This window comes from Trichosurus vulpecula, chromosome 1 (assembly GCF_011100635.1).
Source record: "Trichosurus vulpecula isolate mTriVul1 chromosome 1, mTriVul1.pri, whole genome shotgun sequence".
Lineage (NCBI taxonomy): Eukaryota > Metazoa > Chordata > Mammalia > Diprotodontia > Phalangeridae > Trichosurus > Trichosurus vulpecula.
The window spans coordinates 31,968,269-31,988,632 of NC_050573.1; the positions used below are offsets into that span (position 1 = coordinate 31,968,269).

General features: G+C 47.4%; 1 protein-coding gene across 3 annotated transcripts; it reads left to right on the forward strand.

Annotated features, from left to right (window-relative positions):
* Positions 1-5,805: 5,805 nt before the first annotated feature.
* SDS (serine dehydratase) lies at positions 5,806-20,183 on the forward strand. Of its 3 annotated transcripts, none has more exons than XM_036740925.1 (9): positions 5,806-5,870; positions 7,174-7,284; positions 10,470-10,627; positions 11,835-11,874; positions 12,668-12,807; positions 13,112-13,203; positions 15,937-16,164; positions 17,784-17,908; positions 19,416-20,183. In XM_036740925.1, the coding sequence occupies exons 3-9, from the start codon at positions 10,478-10,480 to the stop codon at positions 19,613-19,615; spliced, it is 975 nt and encodes a 324-aa protein (XP_036596820.1). In that variant the 5' UTR covers positions 5,806-5,870; positions 7,174-7,284; positions 10,470-10,477; the 3' UTR covers positions 19,616-20,183. The 3 variants fall into 3 exon arrangements, with proteins under 3 accessions (XP_036596820.1, XP_036596822.1, XP_036596821.1); XM_036740927.1 differs by having other exon boundaries at positions 10,473-10,627; XM_036740926.1 differs by having other exon boundaries at positions 5,807-5,870; positions 7,169-7,284.
* Positions 20,184-20,364: the final 181 nt, after the last annotated feature.

The window sequence follows — 20,364 nt, forward strand, 5'->3', positions numbered from 1 at the left end:
CAGACAGAGACTGCTGCCGCGAAATTAAAAGACGCTGGCTTCTTGGAAGGAAGGCCATGGCAGATCTGGACAGCATACTAAAAAGCAGAGACATCATCTTGCCAACAGTCAAAGCTATGGTTGTTCCAGTGGCAGCGTAGGGCTGTGAGAGTTGGACTGTAAGGAAAGCTGAGCGCCACAGAATCGGCACTTCGGAATTGTGGTGCTGGAGAAGACTTTTGAGAGTCCCTCGGACTCTCAAAATGAGATTAAATCATTCAATAGTTAAAAGACATTGATTCAGACCATTCACTGCAAGGTGAAACACTGAAGCTGAAGTTTAAATGCTTTGGCCATGTAATGAGAAGATGGGACTCAAGGGAAAAGACCCTGATGTTGGGAAAGATGGAAGGCAAAAGGAAAAGGGGAAGGCAGAGGATGAGATGGATAGAGAGTGTCGTGGAAACAATGAACATCAGCTTGGACAGACTTCAGGAGATGGTGGAGGGTGGAAGGGCCTGGTGTGCTATGGTCCACAAGGTCACAAAGAATCAGACATGACTGAATAACAAAAATACATCATATAGAATTATAAAGTAAATACATATATATAGTATATTAACGGGAGTATAGAAGATTATAGCTCTAGAAATGGAAAAGATCTTAGAGACTGTTTCATCCAATTTTATCAATCACTATATTTTAAAGATAAGGAAACTGAGTCCCAGGAAGTTTCACCCAGGGCACCCTTGAATGGGATTAGTATCCAGGTCATCTGACCCTAGAATCTGTATTGCCTCCTTAATAGAAGGAAGCCCCTCTTTAAAGTCATGTTTAGCTAATCCAGCTTCCTTCTAGGCTTGGCATGGTTTTGCCTGCTACTATATAGCAGGTTATACAGAGGTTAGGTGTGACTCCTGATCAGCTGAGAGAATGCTTATTGAAACACTGCCTACCTGCCACAGGGAAAGTTCCAGAGACTCTTCAAAGAGCCACATGGAGAAATGGCTTCCTGGGAAGGTGATGGAGAGAGAAGGGCTTTGGAATAACAGAACACAGTTCTCTAAGCCGCAAGTATTTGGGAGCCCCCATCATATTCTTGACCTTTTGTTTAGTTGTTGTTGGGCTTTGTTTTTGTTTCAGTCCCGTCCAGCTCTTCATAACCTCATTTGGGGTTTTCCTGGCAAAGATACCAGAGTAGTTTGCCATTTCCTTCTCCAGCTCATTTTACAGAGGAGGAAACTGAGGCAAACAGGGTTAAGTGACTTGCCCAGGATCACACAGCTAGTAAGTGTCTGAAAAAATATTTGAACCCAGGAAGATGAGTCTTCCTGACTTCAGGCCCAGCACTTCAGGCACCACCTAGCTGCCCGTTCTTGACATTAGGGCCTACAATTTTTCCCCTTCTCCCTCTCCTGGTTTGAGCCTCCCATTTATGCTTGAATACCTCAATGGAGAGGGAACTCACTAACTCTAATGCACTGGGACAGACCTAAGGTTCTAAAACTTTCCTGATGTCAAGCCTAGATCTGCTTCTCTGCCACTGCCCTCTTGGGCCCAATAGTAATAACATGACTGATATTTACATAGAGCTTGCTACGTGCCGGGCACTGTGCCGAGTGCTTTACAATTACTGACTCGTTTGATTCTCAAAATAAGCCTGGGAGGTGGGCGCTATTATTATGCCCACCTCACAGACCATTTTATTCACGAAGTGTGGAGAGTCAGCTATATCCTGTTCAGGCCTTATCAGACCTCTGCAGAGCAGCCTTTTTAGATCTCCGCACGGCAGGATCAATTGAGGAAGGGTCTCTGCAAGGCAAAAGGCCCATGTTTAGGATAAGAAGATGTGGCAAAGAAAACCCACCTTCACAGCTGATTATCCACATGGGAAAGAACTGAAATGTTTCAGTATGGTTCCCCGTATGGGAAAGAATAGTAATGTTTCCATATGGTTATCCACACAGGAAAGAGTAGAAATGTAGGAGACCATTCCCAGGAGCAAAGAGATAAAAAATATTAACCCATGCTCCTTTGTACTCTTCCAAGAAGTCAGGATGACTCAGCAATTAACCTGTATAATACTGTCAGTAACTCCATTAAAATCAGTCTATAGCCCAACTATATGACTCACCTAGCCCCATGCCTTTATCTTTCTGTGTCAATTACTCCATCATATAATAGCGCCACTGCTGACACAATGAAGACTAGTCTAGTGATGGAAAGAAGGGAGGGAGGGGGAGGGAGGGAAGGAGAGAAGGAGGGAGGGAAGGAGGGAGGGAGGGAGGGAGGGAGGGAAGGGAGGAAGGAAGGAAGGAAGGAAGGAAGGAAGGAAGGAAGGAAGGGAGGGAGGGAGGAAGGAAGGAAGGGAGGGAGGAAGGGAAGAAGGGAGGAAGGAAGGAAGGAAGGAAGGAGGGGAGAGAGGGAGGGAGGGAGGAAGGAAGGAAGGAAGGAAGGAAGGGAGGAAGGAAGGAAGAAAGGAATGGAGGGAGGAAGGAAGGAAGGAAGGGAGGAAGGGAAGAAGGGAGGAAGGGAGGGAGGAAGGAGGGGAGGGAGGAAGGAAGGAAGGAAGGAAGGAAGGAAGGAAGGAAGGAAGGGAAGAAGGGAGGAAGGGAGGGAGGAAGGAGGGGAGAGAGGGAGGGAGGAAGGAAGGAAGGAAGGAAGGGAGCAAGGAAGGAAGGAAAGGAGGAAGGGAAGAAGGGAGGAAGGGAGGGAGGAAGGAGGGGAGAGAGGGAGGGAGGAAGGAAGGAAGGAAGGAAGGAAGGACGGAAAGGAGGAAGAGTGGAGAGAGGGAGGGAGGAAGGAAGGGAGGTAGGAAGGAAGGAAGGAAGGAAGGAAGGAAAGGAGGGAGGAAGGAGGGAAGGAGGGAGGGAGGGAGGAAGGAAGGAGGGAAAGAGGGAAGGAGGGAGGAAGGAAGGAAGGAAGGAAGGGAGGGAGGGAGCAAGGAAGGAGGGAAGGAGGGAGAGAAGGAAGGAAGGAAGGGAGGGAGGAAGGGAGGAGAGAAGGAGGGAAGGAAGGACCACATCGATAAACTCTGACTACTTCACAGCCTTACTTCAGGCCAGCCCTTCTGGGAAGGGCAAACAGAACAGAGATCTGAGTGTTCAGAGATCTGTGAAAACAAGCATCAAAATTCCCACCTCCTCCAGAGCCAAGGACATTCAGATCGAAATAGGAAGATAGGAAGCCCAGGGGAATGGGTGACGTAAGCAGGGCAGACAGTAGGTGACCTGGAGGTCTCTGTCACATAGGCCGTTGGAGGGGGGGGAGGGGAGCTGCTGCGTACAGGGAGACCAAATGGTTTTATACCTTCCTTCATCTTTGATGGTTGTCCTCTTGACAGGAGGAACCTGAGGCTCAGAGAAAAGCCCAAAGTGCCTAGGCTTGTTGCTCACACTGACCTCTGCATCAGCAAGTCTGAGCCTCCAAACCAGGTACCTGAGTTTGGTCAGCAGTAAGACTCTACTGCCCCAAGCCCCCTTTAGGTCAGGCTCTGCCAAGAAAATCCCAAATGTGATCACAAACTGAACAACTGACCATTTCTGTGTCTCAGCTTTCTCCGTCTAGCTGGCCCAAAAGCACCAGGGTAAGGGAAGGACAAAAGCAGGGCAAGCTGTCCCCTCTCCTTCAATCACACACCTTAGGTGCATCCCCAAACACCATGGGGAAAATGACAATCAGGTGGGGCATTACCTGCCTTCAACACTCTTGGGCTATCAATGTCCTTCCTGGTATCCAGAGAACCGAACATTACTCTGGAGAAGTGGCCTGGCCAGGGCTGAGTACAGCGAAATTCTTACTCTTCTCCTTCTAGACAGCATCTCTTTTTAATATGTCTAAAATCATGGATCTCCCTTCTGAGCTCACCGGCCTTGCCTCCATGGTGCCTCATTTTCCCTATTTGTTCAATGAGACGAAGCCCCTGATCGCCTCTGCCTAACCAAGGGATGTTATAAAAATGAATGAGACTTCATAGTGTGACGTTAGCAAGTGACCTGCCATTAGACTGCAAGTTCCTTGAGGGCAGGGACCGGCTTTTGCCTCTTTGTGGGTCCCCAGTGCTTTGGTACAGGGCCTAGCACATAGAACTCATTTAATAAATGTTTACTGACTTACTGACTTCGCCACTTTGGGCTTCGGTTTCCTTGTCTGTAAAATGAGGCAGTTAGGTTAAATCCCCTCACAGTTCCCATCCAGCTCTAAATCTATGACCCTACAAGATGTAAAAGGGTCTGATTCTCTGGTGAGTCCTCCCTAAAGCTCCCATAATTCCTAGTCACTCTTCTTAGTCCCTGCCCCATAGGGTCTCTGCCTTGAGGCAATCTGTGAAGGCCACAAGACGTGGGAGTGTAGGAATTGGGGTGAACTATATGAACAGTAAAGGAGACTGGTTCAACACCAATGACAAGGCAGACCTCCCCCCACCAAGGCCTGCACACGCGAGCTCGAGCGCGAGCGCGCGCACGCGCACACACACACATACAAGCACTCCCACACACACACTCACATGCATGCTCACACACACAAGCACACACACACACACACACACACACACACACACACACACACACACCTCCATCGCCTTAGCCACTAAACATGTTATTAGAGCTGACTGGTTCTGGTTGCTCTATCCTTCCCTTCCCTGAAGAAAGTTTATTGCAGGGGAGGACAGGAAGCAAAAGAAACTCCACTGGGAAGTGCTCCATTTTTTCTTATTGGGTCTCACAGATTGCTGAGGCATGAGACACACTGTCCCTGGGAAAGAGAAGGCTTTGGGGATTTGTTTTCTTCTCAGCTGCCTTGTCCACCTCATCATTATTCTGGTCCCAGTTTTCGGCTCTGCACCTTGGCTGGAGCCCCGACTACAGCTATCTGACTCAAGGGGGCTTTGTCTGATGGGCCAAACTCTGCTGTGTGTGTGTGTGTGTGTGTGTGTGTGTGTGTGTGTGTGTGTGTGTGTGTGTGATGAAAGACAGAGGGCAAAGACAAAGATGTAGACAGAGAGAAGAGACAGAGAGTTCCAGAGACATTGAGAAAGAAAAAGGAAGAGACAGAGAAGACGGCACAGGGGGACAAGCCCTCTGAGTTCAGATCCCACCTCTGTGACTTTGTATAAGTCACAACCTCTCTGGGCCTCAGTTTCCTCACCTGTAAAATGAAGGGAGGGTGAGATCATTTCTGAGGCTTCTTCCAGACCCAAGATCCTACAACACAGAGACAGGGACAAACAAAGCTGGGGGCTATGGATTAGAATTCCCTTTAGGTTGAGATGACCTCCCTGTCTAGGGTAGACAATGCGAGGGGCTGGACCAGATGGCCTCACGAGAGGCCCTCTGGCTCAAGGATACTACAAGAGGGAAAGGGCCTCAGAGCCCCTCCTGTCCAATCAGAAACGGATATGGTTTCATTCGTGGAAACGACCCTAAGGAAGGTGGGTGACCTTCTGCCTTGTCACCGCACCCTGAGGACCACAGGATCTTTCCATCTGACTGGCAACCTCTTACATGTATGGTCTTCCCCATTATAATGAATGTGAGCTCCTTGAGAGAGGGCTGTCTGGCTTTTCTATTTTCAGTCCCAGAACTTAGCACAATGCTGTCCCCTGCCTGTCCTTGTGTCCTTTCCCACCTCCCCCCCTCTGTGGGCTTCCTTTGGGATAACTGTCTGCTCTCCACAGGTCTCCTGAGGGGAGAGGAGGGGAGGGAGCTGGCATCAGGGGAGGAGGGGAGGAGGGGAGGCGGGGCCCTCGCTAAACTTCCATTGGCTCCCCTGGGCACAGCCAGACTATATAAATTTGGGAGGGGACTTGGGAATGACACCTAGTGCTCTCCCCTGGCCCTTGCAGGAGGGATCTGGATACTCCCTCCACACCCTTGGCCAACTTCTCTCTGGTGAGTGAATCTTGTCTACTCCCTTGCTCCCCTCTCTTCTCCTTCCCTCTCCTGGTGGCCAAAGTCATGGGGAAAGGATCGGCCAAGAGAGTCTTCAGTTTGGGGGAAGGAGTGCTAAAAACAAACCAAAAAGAAGCAAGCTGGTAGCATCATTTAAAGAGGTCAGAGAGCAGGTAATGCCCCTACCTGATCCTTATTTTCCCCATGGCATTTGGGGATGGATCTAAGGAGTGTGATTGAAGGAAAGAGGACAGCTCACCCTACTTTTGTCTCTCCCTTACCCTGGTCCTTTTGAATTATTCAACCCCATCCACCTCCAAGGGGCAGCTAGATGGGCCCTTTGAGAAATGAGATCCCAAGAGCCTGGCACTGTGGGCAATGCCCAGGCTGCCCCCAAAGGTCTTTTAGCCAATGCCGAGCAGACAAGAGTCTGATTGCTACAGAGAGGATTCTATCTCAACTACGGGTTGTCCTGGAGGGCTTCTGAGGTCTGAAATTCTATAATTCAAATTCTCTGACCTCCACCAATCCAGACCCCAGACCAGTGGGAATGTTAGCCCCACTAGCCCAAGCTCCCAGTGCTAAAGCCTCCTCCTCTCCAGACGTTCACTCACAAACCCAGAAGCTCAAAGCCTCCTAAATGGAGTGTTTGGGTGTGGGATGCAGGACTCCAGAGAAATACCATTGTACATCTCAAAACCCCAAGCCCTGCTCCCCCCAGGAATCAACCAATGTCCTCAGTGCTCTAAGGTTTATAAAACACTTTCCCTAACACAACCCTTGGAGAATGCTATCACAAGTATTTTTATTTTAGGGGGCAAGAGGAGTCCAGATTCATGATCCCAATGAGGAAACTCCCTCTTTCTACCAGTGTGACTTATTTGTCATTTACAGTCTTCCCAGAGATGCCTCTGGCCCAGAGAGGATGCATGACTTGCCCAGCGTCACACAGTCAGAGGAAGGTCTTGATCCCAGGGTCTTCCTCCCTCAAGGCTGGCCCTCTCTTCATTATGTCAAGCTGTCTCTTGGCTCAAGTTCATTAATTTTATTTTTTCTTTTCCCTCCTTTTTTGGATGGAGTTTAGATAGAAACAGCTTAAGGACAAAACACTCTCCTGCTCATTGGTCTTTTATATTTAATGTTCTGTGGATTCACGTGCACCTGGATAAAATCATTGTTTTTTGTAATCGAGTAGCTTTGGAATGTCAACTTACCCTCTCTAGTTTTAGTCTCATGATTGTCCGGACTTCGGCTTTACTTGAATAGGAAACGCCTAATGAAGAAATTCTCTCTGTCAGTGCAGATTGGTAACCATACTGCCAAAGGATAGTCCTCCGGTAGAGGCTCCTCATCTTTTTGGTGTCACAGACCCCTTTTGCAGTCTGGCCCCCTAAAGGCCTCTTCTCCGAATCAGGTTTGTGACTCATATTTATGATGAAAGAAAATGCTATATTTCAATTAGAAGTGAATGAAAATAATTTTTTCCCCATCCAAATTCATTCTGACACAAGTCACCTTCTCTTGTAGAAATAGCAAGGTGGTGTGGCTAAAGCAGTACACATGGAGTCAGAATGACCCAGGTTCAAATCCTACCCCAGACACTCAATTAGCTGTGTGACCCCCAAGTGATTCACTTAACCTCTCTTTCAGGATTTAAATAGGATAAATCCTAAGTGCCTCAGTTTCCTTATCTGTAAAATGAAGTTAGACTCTCAAGGATTCTTCCAGCCCTAAATCTACAATCCTAACCCTTCCCAGTCACTTCTAACACTCTTTCTCCAGCCACTGTACTAGAAACAGATGGATATTAGGTAGGGAAGGAAGGGAATAAGCATTACTATAGTTCCTACTATGTGCCACGCCCTGTGCTAAGCATTTTTACAAATATTATCTCATTTGATCTTCACAACAACCTTGAAAGGTAGGTGCTGCTTTACAGATGGGGAAAATGAGGCAGAGGTCAAGTGACTTGTGCAGGGCCACACAGCTAGTACATGTCTGAGGCTAGATCTGAACTCAGGTCAGCCTGACTCCAGACCCAGTTCCCCGTGCACTATGGCACCAACAGCTGCCTCTGATGAGGAGAGATTGAAAGCTGGACGTCAATTCAAGCCGATCTGACAAAAGGTCAGCCTGAGATCTATTTGCACAGATGGTGATGATCTCTCGTATTACTATGGGGGCAGCCTGGTCCCAGCTCGTCCACTTACCTTGCTGGCTGATCTTAGGTGACTAACCCTTGCATAAAACCCCCAAGTCCCCTCCCCTCTCTCACCTTCAGTCTCTCCCTCTGGACTCCTCATGGACTCCATGGCCTGGGTCCCTTCTAGCTCCTTTGGTTCTTACAGTCATATTCACCATTTTAAAGATAACATTAGAGTGACGGCGGATACAGAGCTGAACTTTGAGTCAAAAAGAGCTGGGTTCAAATCCTGCCTCTGACTTTAACTAACTGTATGAATCTGATCAAGTCACTTAACCCGTGAGCCTCAGTGTCCTCATCTGTAAAATCTGACCTACCTTGAATTACTGTGAAGCTGTAATGAACTAATCTAAAGCACTTAGCATAATGCTGGCACACAGTAGGTACTTAATAAATGCCTGTTCCTGTTCCGTTTCCCTAATGAACTTTGCCAACCTTAAAGGACTGTAGAGCTATTATAATATTGATTTTATAAATGGGGAAACCTGAGGCCCAGAGAGCCTGTGATTTGCCCAAGGCCATGGATAGTAAGAAGCAAAACATGAACCCAGGTCCTCTGACTATTGATCACAGAATCCTAGATTAAAAACTAGAAGGGACCCTGAAGGCCATCTAATGCCTCCAAAAACTAGGTGGCCCAATGGATAGAGCGCAGGGCTTGGAAGCAGGAAGACCTGGGTTCAGATCCGGCCTGAGACACTAACTAGCTGTGTGACCCAGGGCAAGTCCCTTGACATCTGTCTGCCTCAGTTTCCTCACCTGTAAAATAGGAGTGATAATAAAAGCTCTTACTTTGAAAGGTTGTCGTGAGGATCAAATGAAAGAATCATTGAATGGCACTTAGCTCAGTGCCTGGCACATAGTAGGCGCCATAAATGTTAGCAGTGATGAGTGTAGGGAATGTACTGGGTTTTTTCTTTATATCTCCAGCACCCAGCACAGTAGGAGATGCTTGGTTGAGTAACAAATTCATTCAGATGAATGTCAAGTCCCTTCACCTTACAGATGAGGAAAATGAGGCTGAGAAAACACAGCTGTTAGTGATGAGAACCTGAGGCTCTCCCTGGCGTTCCTTCCTCAGGGCCATGATAAATCCAGCCCTGTTGATGGGAAGATTTCCAGGAAAACCTTCTTAGTATAAGAGAAATCACATCAGGATGAAATTGTCTCTCCAGCCCAGGGGCAGAGAGCCTGTGAGTCACAGACCAGCAGCAGGCCGGAGGGGGTGCCAGAGAGCAGGGCAAGGCATGCCCGCCCCATGCTTCCCACGAGCACCTTCCAGATCCATGCCGCTTCCAAGGAAGCACATAGATGCCGCCTACCCCTGGCAGGCAAGCGCAGGCAATTCCCCTCAGTCTAGCCTGGAGGTCCGTGGGTCAGGGCATGACAATGATTGAATGGAGTGGAGAAATAAGTTATTGGCTCTCCTAGGGAAATTCCGGAAGGTGAAGAGCTCCAGGACAATCAGCCCTGCCACCCCCACCCCCAGATACTGCAGATTTAAAACCCTCTAAAGTCCTGGATCCTCCTCCTTCTCCTTCCCCCGACCCCAGCATAGCATTTGAGGCCAAATACTGAGGCCATTTACAAATACAGAGGTGGTATTAACACCAACACCTTCCTCCACTCTAGGCCAACTAAGATCCAAGGAAAGAAACAAGCATTGATTAAGTACCTGCTGTGTGTGAAGCTCTTTAATAATTATTAATTCATTTAATCTTCACAACAACTCTTTCAGGTAGATGATGATTAGGCCAATTTACAGAAGAGGAAACTGAGGCAGACAGCAATTAAGTGATTCACCCCAGGTCAAAGTTGTCTGCCTGGGAAGGGCCCAGGGCTGGAGGTCATAAGATTTTAGATTTAGAGCTGGAAAAGGCATTAGAAGTCCTCTAGTCTGCCCACTCCCCATTTTACACATGAGGAAACTGAGACCCAGAGAGATGAAATTACTTACCTTAAGTATCAGAGACAGGTTTTGAACTCAGGTTTTCTAATTCAAAATCTAATATTTTTCCTGATGGACCATGGATATGAGGAGGGAAAGAGGGATTCAGACTAATAGATTTAATTCTGGAAGGGACTATGTGGGTCATCTAGTCCAAACTTATCACTCCATAGATGAGAAAACTGAAACCCAGAAAGGGTAAACAACCTTCCCAAGGCCACAGAGGTAGCAAGTGGCAGAGCTAGGATTCGAACCCAGATCCTCTGACTCTGGATCCTCTGGGGATAACCCATAACCTTGAGAGAGGCACTGGACCTGTGGGAGTCCCAGTTTCCTCTTCCATACAATCAGGGAGTTGGATGAGATGGTCTCTGATCTGAGATTCTGGTGGTTTGTCTGGGTCAGAAAGTTTCTTCTGCCTCACCCTTTACCTTTCTCTCCCCCACAGCAGTGATCATGTCTCAGGAGCCTCTCCATGTAAAGACCCCCATCAGGGACAGCATGGCCCTGTCCAAGGTGGCAGGTGCCACTGTTTACCTCAAGATGGACAGCACTCAGCCCTCCGGGTCCTTTAAGATCCGGGGCATTGGACACCTGTGCAAGACAGTAAGAAGGGAAGGGGCAAGGAGCTGGGGAGGTGCCAGGGAGGGCAGCAATGCCCTGGGCCCTTTGGAGGGGGATGAAGGTCAGGAAGTGTCTGTGCCTCCCAGGTCATCGGAGGAGGGAGAAGGGAGAAGGTCTACAGAGGGTCCAAAAGAAATAACCCGTCAGTGTGGCCATGAAGTACCCTGGGACAGACAAGCACCAAGGTCAAGCTTTTGCATAAAAGCCCTAGGAGACAACCTGATACAATCTGGGGTGGGGGGTGCCAGGAAAATCCCTGCCCCAAAACTGTTCTCCCACCGGCTATCCAGTGCCCAAAGATCCACCGTTAGAACATCATTCCTTTAAGTTAACACTTTTCCATCTCCCAGTTCCCCTGGAGAAGGCTATTGGGTGGTCCGGTGTATAGCATGCTGGACCTGAAATCAGGAAGAGCTGAGCTCAGATCCTGCCTCAGACACTAATGAAGCTGTGCAAGGGTCGTAAAACCTGCCAGCCTCAGCTTTCTCATCTGTAAAATAGGGATAATAATAGTAACTAACTAATACAATTGTTGTGAGGATATTAAGCATTGTATTAAGGTAATTATTGGTGTTTAGTGTGGATGAGTTCAGCACATCCTCTCCTCTGAGAATGTTAGTGGCAAGTAAGGAAGAGCTTGGTTGAGAGGCAGGGAGTAAAGAGCGGCTGGGACTTACAGCCCAGGGTACTTTCTGGTCACATGGAGAGCCCTGGACAACGAGCAGGGTGAGATGAAGTCACTGCACGGCTAAGAGAGGGAGGTGCTAAAGGGGGAATCACAGGAACCCTGGGACCTGGGAGTAGGAGGAGAAGGCATGGGAACATGGGATGTCAGAGCTGGGAGGGGCCTCAGAACAGGGGATGTCAAAGCTGGGAGGGCCCCTAGAACAGGGGATGTCAGAGCTGGGGAGGGCCTCAGAACAAGGGATGTTAGAGCTGGGAGGGGCCTTAGAACAGGGAATGTCAAAGCTGGGAGGGCCCCTAGAACAGGGGATGTCAGAGCTGGGAAGGGCCTCAGAACAGGGAATGTCAGAGCTGGGAGGGGCCTCAGAACAGGGGATGTCAGAGCTGGGAGGGGCCTTAGAACAGGGAGTGCCAGAGCCTCCCTCTGACTCTAAATCTAGCTCTCTCCCCTGCTCCCTGATGCTCCCTCCTGCCCTGACCTACCTCCCTCTCTCTGTCTCCACAGTGGGCTGAGAGGGGCTGTGACCATTTCGTCTGCTCCTCAGGTAAGATTCCTAAGGGGGCAGGGCTCCCAGGCTCCTATCCATGGAAGAGGCCCCCACATATCAGGATTTAATGGGCAGCAGAAGAGGGGAAGAGAATACCCCCTGGGCCACAGAGGGTCCTCATCTAGTCCAATCCCCTCATCTTACAAATGGGGAAACTGAGATCCAGAAAAATTATTGTCTTTTGCCTCTCTTTGTATCCCCAGAACTTAGCACAGTGTCTGGCACACAGTAGGTGCTTAATATATGTTGATTGATTGATTACCTGACTTGCTCCTAGGGGCAAGGATAGAGACTGAACCTATGATTTCATTGGTAAGGAAGGTCTATAGCACTACATGACCTGCTCTACAATTTACAGTCTCGCTGGGGTCTCCCTGCCTCCAAGGGTACTCCATTCAGAGCATGACTTACTAACATATGTCTTACTGAACTGCTATCACATACCAGGATGACTCCCAGGCCAGTAAACAGCAGACTGCAACCCAAGGATTCTAACTCCCAAGTTCAGATCTCTCTCCTCCCAGGATGAGGGAAAGACTGGTGAGCCGTGGGCTAATGTAAGAGCTAGGTCTCAGGAAATCTAGGCCTGGCTGGGCTCTGCCACTCATCACCTCAATGGAACCTTGGGCACAACATTAATTAAGGCCTAATTTCCCATCAAGTCTTTCCAGGAATCTCAGGTTAGAGGAGAGAAAGAGAAATGAGGTTGGGCCCTTAAAATAACCGTAGATCATCCTGGGTTCTGTCTGAAATGACGCAAACCTTCCTTCCCCTAACAAACCACCTACAGCTGGCAATGCTGGCCTGGCTGCAGCCTATGCTGCCAGGAAGCTGGGCATCCCTGCCACCATCATCGTGCCCAACACTACACCTCCCCTCACCATCCAGAAGCTCAAGGCTGAGGGTGCCATGGTCAAGGTCGTAGGTGAGGTGAGTGCCTGAGAGGTGGACACATACATGTTGGTGATGTGATGTATAAGGGGTGGGCTGGAGCAAGGTTGTTCATTTGTATTTGATTCTAGAGGTACTAGGGAGCCATTAGAGTTTCTTTAGCGTGGGAGTGATGAAGTCATAATGGCCTTTTAGGAATATCCGTTTGGCAACATTGTGAAGGATTGGAGAGGGAAGAGCATGTGAGGTCAAGGAGCCAGAAGGGACCCTATATAAAATGTCCAGCTAGTGGGATCTCGGGGAGAAAAGCCTTCCTTCACCTGTGTCCCTTGACGATTTCCAGACACTGGATGAGGCGGTCAAGTTGGCGAAAGCTCTTGCCAAGAACAACCCGGGCTGGATCTATGTGCCTCCCTACGATGATCCCCTCATCTGGTACGTACTACCTGGGTTGGGCTCAAGGACCATCTCTAGGCTGATGATTCTCAAATCTACTTATCCTGCCCCAGTCTCTCCAGTGACCTCCAATCTCACATATCCAGCTGCCTTTCAGACATCTCAAAATGGATATCCAGTAGACGTCTTAAACTTAACATGTCTGAAGCAGAACTCATTATCTTTCCCCCCAAACCCTTCCCTATAAATGTAGAGGGCATCACGAGCCTCCCAGTTCTTCATGCTCCCAATCTAGGAGTCATCCTGGACTCCTCATTATCTCTCACCCCCCAGATGCAATATGGAGCCAAGGCCTGTCTAGTTTACCTTCATAAAATCTCTCCAAGATGGCCCCTCCTTTCCTCTGACACAGCCCTCCCTCTGGTCCAGACCCTCATCACCTCACACCTGGAATATTGCAATAGCCTGCTAGGGTGGGGGGACAGGGCTAGGGGTCAGCCTTAAGTCTCTCCCACCCCCATCCATCCTCCATATGGCCACCTTCCTAAAGCACAGATCTGACCACCTTTCCCCTCCCCCTGAACCCCAACTGACCATACCCATGCCCACAATGCCCCTCTTCACCCTCCTCCCCCTGTTAAATTTCTACACATCCTTTGAAGTTCAACCCAAACACTACCCCCTCCAGGAAGATTCCCCTGATTGTCATTGTCAGTAATATCTTTCTTCTTGTATCTCACGGAACCCTTGACTCCGATTACAAAACAATCCAGTGGGACCGTAGCATCTCAGATCTAGAAGGGTTCCAAGAAGCCATTGAGTCCAGGCTCTGGAGAAGAGATGGACTGGGGTCAGGTTTGGAAAGAGCAGAAAGAGAAATGCAAGAAGTCTGAGGGGAGCAACCTAGCATGGTAAATGAAGCACCGGGCCTAGCACCGGCAGGACCTACGTTCAAATCCTGCCTTGGATACTTAGTAGCTCTATGATCCTGGAAAAGTCAGTTCCCCTACCTCCTGGCACAGGTGATACTAGCCAACCTTTATAAAGGGCTTTACAAACTTTATATCATTTTTTCCTCCCAATAGCCTTGAGAGGAGGATGCTATTCTTATTCCCAATTTAGAGATGAGGAAACTGAGGCAGATAGCGGTTTCAGAGACTTGACCACGTAGGTGTCTGAGGCCAGATTTGAACACAGGTCTTCCTAACTCCAGACCGAGTGTTCTAGGCATTGCATCATCCAGCTGTATCTAGGTGATGCAGTCTCAAGGTGAAGAATGAGACGTACATTTTCAGACATGGTCGCCTCGATTGTTTCTTTTTTTTAATCCGTAAAATGGGGGTGATAGCAGTGCCTACATCACAATGTTAAGTATCCAATAAGATCAGGCTTGTAAAGTTTTTTGCAGACCTTAAAGTACACCATAAATGTACATTGTTGTTATTCATTTGGCTTTCCATAGAAGGTCACATGTATCATAAGATCCTAAGATCATAAGAGCTGAAAGGGACCCCATGGGGAATCTTTAGCCCCAGGAAGTTAAGTGACTTGTCCAAGGTCATACAGGTAGTAAGCATCAGAGGTAAGACTTGAACCCAAGTCCTTTGACTCCCATCAGGACTTTTTCCCACCATACCAAAAGTCAGTCAACAAGCATTTATTAAACACCTGCTCTGTACCAGGTACTCTACTAAGCTCTGGGGACACCAAAAAATAAAGAGTTTCTCCTCAAGAAGCTCACGGTCTAACAGCAAGAAGAAAAAAAAACCATGCAAACAACCCTGTTCAGGCAAGATAGAGACAGAATAAATTGGGATAAGTCTCAGAGGGAAGGTGCTAAGATGGAGGTAGATAGAGAAAGGTAGAAGGTAGGACTTTAACTGGGATTGGAAGGAAGCCAGGAGGCAGAGATGAGGAGGGAGAGCCTGCCAGGCATGGGGCACAGCTGGGGAAAATGCCCGGAGTCAGGAGCTGGATCTCATGTGGTTATATGTAATAAAGGATGACTTTAGGATCCAATATAGGTTTGGTTTTTTAAGTTAAATTATATATATTTAACAGAAATATGTTTTGTATGATCTCATACATATAACCGATATCATATTGGCTGCCCTCTCAACGGGTGGAGGGAGGGGCTGGAGGAGAAAGAGAATTTGGAACTCAAAAAATTTTTAAAGGCAATGTTATAAATAATAAATAAGAAAATATATAATAATATTACGTTACATTATGTTATATTACATTAATTATATTATGTATTACATTACATTATATTATATTGTTACGTTATGTTATGTTATATCACGTCACATCATATCATATCATTATAATTTATAATAATAAAATATATAAAAATAAATAATAAATTTAAAAGTGAGCATTAAAACAAATAAATAATGAGTTTTTGAAGAATGCCATAGATAGAAAGATAAGATAAATTTGTGGGGGGCTAGACATTTTTAATTAATAATTTATATACATTTTAAATTAATAAACATTTATTTTCCCTCCCCCAATGAAAAAGGAAAAACCAAAACCTTTGTAACAGATATTCATAGCAAAGGAAAGCAAATTCCCACATGGGCCATGCCCAAAAATGAAAAACGTCCTGAAAATGGAGGGTTTCCCAAAGCGGACTTGGGCTGCCTTGGAAGGTAGTTGTCCATCCCTGCCAGGGTTCAAATGAAGTTTGGTCTGGTACAGACTGAACTAGACATCCAGAAGGCCCTTCCAGCTCTGAGATAATGGTATTTTCTGATTCCCAACCTGCAGGGAAGGCCACACCACCATTGTGAAGGAGCTGAAGGAAAACCTTCCCGTGAAGCCGGGAGCCATCGTCCTGTCCGTGGGTGGCGGCGGCCTCCTGTGTGGTGTGGTGCAGGGCCTGGTGGAGGTGGGCTGGAAGGATGTGCCTGTTGTGGCAATGGAGACCCACGGGGCCCACAGTTTCAACGCAGCCACCAAAGCTGGCAAGCTGGTCACACTTCCCAAGATTACCAGGTAAGGGAGAGAGGGAGAAGGAAATGGGAATTTATTAAGTAACTACCTTGCGCCAGGCACTGTGCCAAGCACTTTACTATTATTATCTCATTTGAAACTCAAAAACCTTGCAAGGTAAGTACTATTGTGATCCTCCTTTTACAATTGAGGAAACTGAGTCAGACAGCATCACACAGCCAGCAAGTATCTGAGGCTGGATCTGGACTCTGGTCTTCCTGACTTTAGGAACCACCTAGCTGGGGTCAAAGGATTCTGACTGGTAACAGATAGCAGCTACAGAAGCCCAGGACCCTGGGCCAAGCATCCAGGGGCTTAAACTCCTGTCCTAGAAAAGGAGCAAACAGCTCCCTTGTCCTCACCACTGGGCATAAACACCACTGCCCTCTAGGGAGCCCCTATATCCCAGCCCTGAGGGGTGGGAGGTGTCATCTCGATCCAGGTGAACCCTATCTGTTCATGAATTTGGAAACAGAGGCCCAGGAAAATTAAAGAACTTAACCCAAGCAAGTGCCAGAACCAGGATTAGAACCTGCATATTCTGACTCCAAATGCAGAGTTCTCTCTCTGTCCTGAAGAGGCCGTGTAGTACAATGGATAGAGGCCAGCCTCAGGGATAGAAAGAATAGACCTGGGTTCAAATCCTGTCTCTGACACATCTCCAGTGCCTGGAATGCCCTCCCTCCTCCACTCTTAACTACTGACCTTCCTGGAAATCTCACCTTCTACCCGAAGCCTTCCCCAATCCCTCTTCATTCCAGGGCCTCTGTTAATCATCTTCTATTTGTCCCATATATAGCTTACTTTGTATATGTTTGTTTGCTGGTCTCTCCCATCAGATTGTATCCTCCCTGAGAGCAGGGAATCTCTTTTGTCTCCTTTTGTATGCCTAGCGCTTAGCACAGTGCTTGGCACATAGTAGGTGCTTAATGAATATTTATTAACTGCTTGACACTGGACAAGTGACTTTACCCCTCAATGATGTCTAGACTACACTTAAGGCTCTAAGATACAGACAAGGTTGCCTATTCCAATAAAATCATAGGTCCAGGACCTATCCACTACCTCTGCTCCCACCAAAGTGCGGACCACTGACTTAGTTTCCCTATCCCTCCAAGATGCCCATATCCCCATGGTCCTTGATCTTGGTTGCTTTGTCTCTAATCATGAGAGGAGCCTTGAATGCTAGCCTACCCTACCCCGCTCCTGCCAAATCCTTGGAATTCTGAGCAAGGCCAGAATGATCAAGTATGGCCACCTGGCTCCCTTTCCTCCAAGGGGTGGGGAACCTGTGACTTCGAGGTGGCATGTGGCCCCCTAGGTCTTCAAATGTGGTGGCATACAGCCAGAGGAGAGGCTTGAACCTAGGTCTACCCCACTCTCTATTAACCACATGCCACTGCTTTTTAATAGTTATTAATAATTATCAATTAATTATAAAATTATTACTACTTACAAAAATTCATACCACTCACCTTTTTCACAAGCACACTTACCATGTAAAGCAAGGCCTCCTTACCTCACCAGGTGCTACCACCATGGTGGTTATGTTGGAAACACCCTTTCAAAATGTAGATGGGAGTCTGTCTGATTCCAGTGCCTTTTTTCTCCATCTGTCCTAGTGTGGCTAAAGCCCTTGGGGTGAACACTGTTGGGGCCCAGGCCCTGAAGCTGGCCCAGGAACACCCCATCTTCTCGGAAGTGATCACAGACCAAGAGGCAGTGGAAGCTATTGAGAAGTTTGTGGGTAGGTGCCAGACTCTGTCCTAAGCCCATGAGATGAGGGCAGGAGATTGGGGAGGGTAGGATTGGGGGAACAAAGAGGGCTTCCCTCTAGACAGCGGTGTGCTGATAAATGTTTAACAACCAGATCTCCAGACTAAATATTTAACAACCAGCTCTCCAGACTAGCTATCTTTGTATGTATATGTATATACATACACATATATATGCAACACACTTTTAAGTTTCATCTGCATTATTAACATTTTTCCATCACTTTTTAAGTCTAGATAATCGACAAAACAACAATAAAATCAAACTATGATTAGTTGTGTCTGCCAAGTTCTGTGAAGGAAAATATTAAACAGAAATTTTAACAATCAGCTCTAGAGCCAACTCTAGCACACCATTGCCTATAGTCAATAAACAATTTTTTATTTTTTTCAATAAACATTTATTAAGTACCTACTATGTGCCAGATACTGTGTTAAGTGATAGTGATACAAAAAGAGGCCAAAAAAATGGCCCTGCCCTCAAGGAGCTTCCAATCTAATGGTGGAGACAAATATGTATAAGCTATGTATGTACATATTAAATATGTGCAGGATAAGTAGGAAATCATTAATGAAGGAATTAAGTAGGGAAGACTTCCTGTAGAAGATGGGATCTTAGTAGGACTTAAAGGAAGCCAGAGAGGTAGGTAGGCCTATGTTCTGCAGAAGGACAATCATGATCAAGGCCCCCACCCCAAACTGTCCCCCTCCAGCTTATGCTAGGATCTGACCAAACCATTACCAATTCAGTCCTCTGAGTCAACAAGTCAATAAACATTTATTAAGTACTATGTGCCAGGCACTGTGCTAAGTGCTGGGAATACAAATATAAGTGGAAAAGAAAGACAGTCACTGCCCTCAAGAAGCTTCTATTCTAATGGTAGAAGACCACTCTTAAAAAAAGAGAGTTGAAAAGAAGGGGGAGGGGCTCGGTTGGGGAAAGCCTGGAGAGTCAGGTGTAGAATCTGGAGAGGAATATAGACATGACTAACCTGGTCGATAACGTGCTTTGCAAAATTTAAAGCGCTACATAAATGTCATTGCCATTATCACCATCATCATCATCATCATAGTTCAAGGACTTAGTCTAGGTCTAGTCTTAGGACCCTGGGATGGCCAGCTTTGGCTCCTTATTCTGAACCTTCCTTCTGTTATGCAGCTCACACGTTTTCATTTACATATCGTCTCCTCCCTTCAGCATCTTATTCTGTACCTGCCTTCTATTTCATAGCTCACGTGTTTTTATTTACATATTGTCTCCTCCATTAGAATGGAAGCCCCTTGAGAGCAAAGATTGCTTCTCTTTTTTGCTTTTCTTTGTATCTCTCAGTAAGAGCAGATAAATCTTGCTGATTGACTGAGGAGGTTGGTGTCACCGTGCAGCCAGGGGCAGGGACTTCCTCCGATGCCACTTGGCTCCCCAAGGCTCCACGCCTCGGGTCTCAGACCCTCACCTCTGCCTTCTTCTGGTTCTTGCAGATGACGAGAAGATCCTGGTGGAGCCGGCGTGCGGGGCGGCTTTGGCAGCTGTTTACAGTGGTGCGGTGCAGAAGCTCCAGGGAGAAGGGAAGCTCCCGGCCAAGCTGTCCAATGTGGTGGTCATCGTGTGCGGGGGGAGCAACATCAGCTTGGCTCAGTTACAAGGGCTTAAAGAGCAGCTGGGAATGAAAACTAGCTGAGCACACTCCCGCCAACTCCTCCTCCGGCATCCTGCCAAGCATCCCCCTCTCAGGGCTGGAGTTTTATCCAGCGCCTTATTTTATTATTATTATTATAATACTGTTGTTCTGTTGTTGTTGGGGGGTATATACCAATGAGGCTGGAAGAGGCAGACCTCTTTCTGGTAGGGAGGCCAGGGCTAGGGAGAGGGCCTCCAGCCACTTGTGAACCCCTGGCCCTGTTCTGGGACTCCTACTTAGCCCCACTTTGATCCACCCCTTCTGCCAGCCCCACAGAAACCCGGGAACCCCAGGGATGAGAGCTGAGCCAGGTGGAAGGGAGTGGTGGAGATGGGTCATGGGACTTTCATATGGTGCCCCCATCTCTCTCTATCTCAGATTAGCAAAGAGAGGCCTATAGGTCAAAAGGGAACTGGACGGGGAGTGAGAAGCATTGGGGTTTCTTCTCCATAGCACCACCCCTATTGGTTCCCTTTTCTGGGGCTGGGGAGTTAATCAGACCCTACTCATTTTTCTAATGTCCAAACTGTTTCATTAAAAAAAAAATACATCTATTTATGAAAGGTAACTTCTGGGTCTGTTATTTCCTTAATGTCTTTTCATTTCTTTTCTGCTGGGAATCTTAAATGGCCCCAGGAGGGATGTTTTCCCTAGTGACGTATGGCCGCTGAAGAAAGCACCCCTCCCTCTAGCTGTGTCTCATGGAAGAGCCATTCTAGGCCCAGGGAAAAACAGAAAATAAATAGATT

Excerpts from the sequence above, each read along its gene's own strand:
- SDS (XM_036740925.1), top strand. The coding sequence starts at position 10,478 with ATGTCTCAGGAGCCTCTCCATGTAAAGACCCCCATCAGGGACAGCATG. Across the intron at positions 13,204-15,936 it reads TACGATGATCCCCTCATCTG|GGAAGGCCACACCACCATTG; the intron begins GTACGTACTACC and ends CCCAACCTGCAG. Across the intron at positions 17,909-19,415 it reads AGCTATTGAGAAGTTTGTGG|ATGACGAGAAGATCCTGGTG; the intron begins GTAGGTGCCAGA and ends TGGTTCTTGCAG.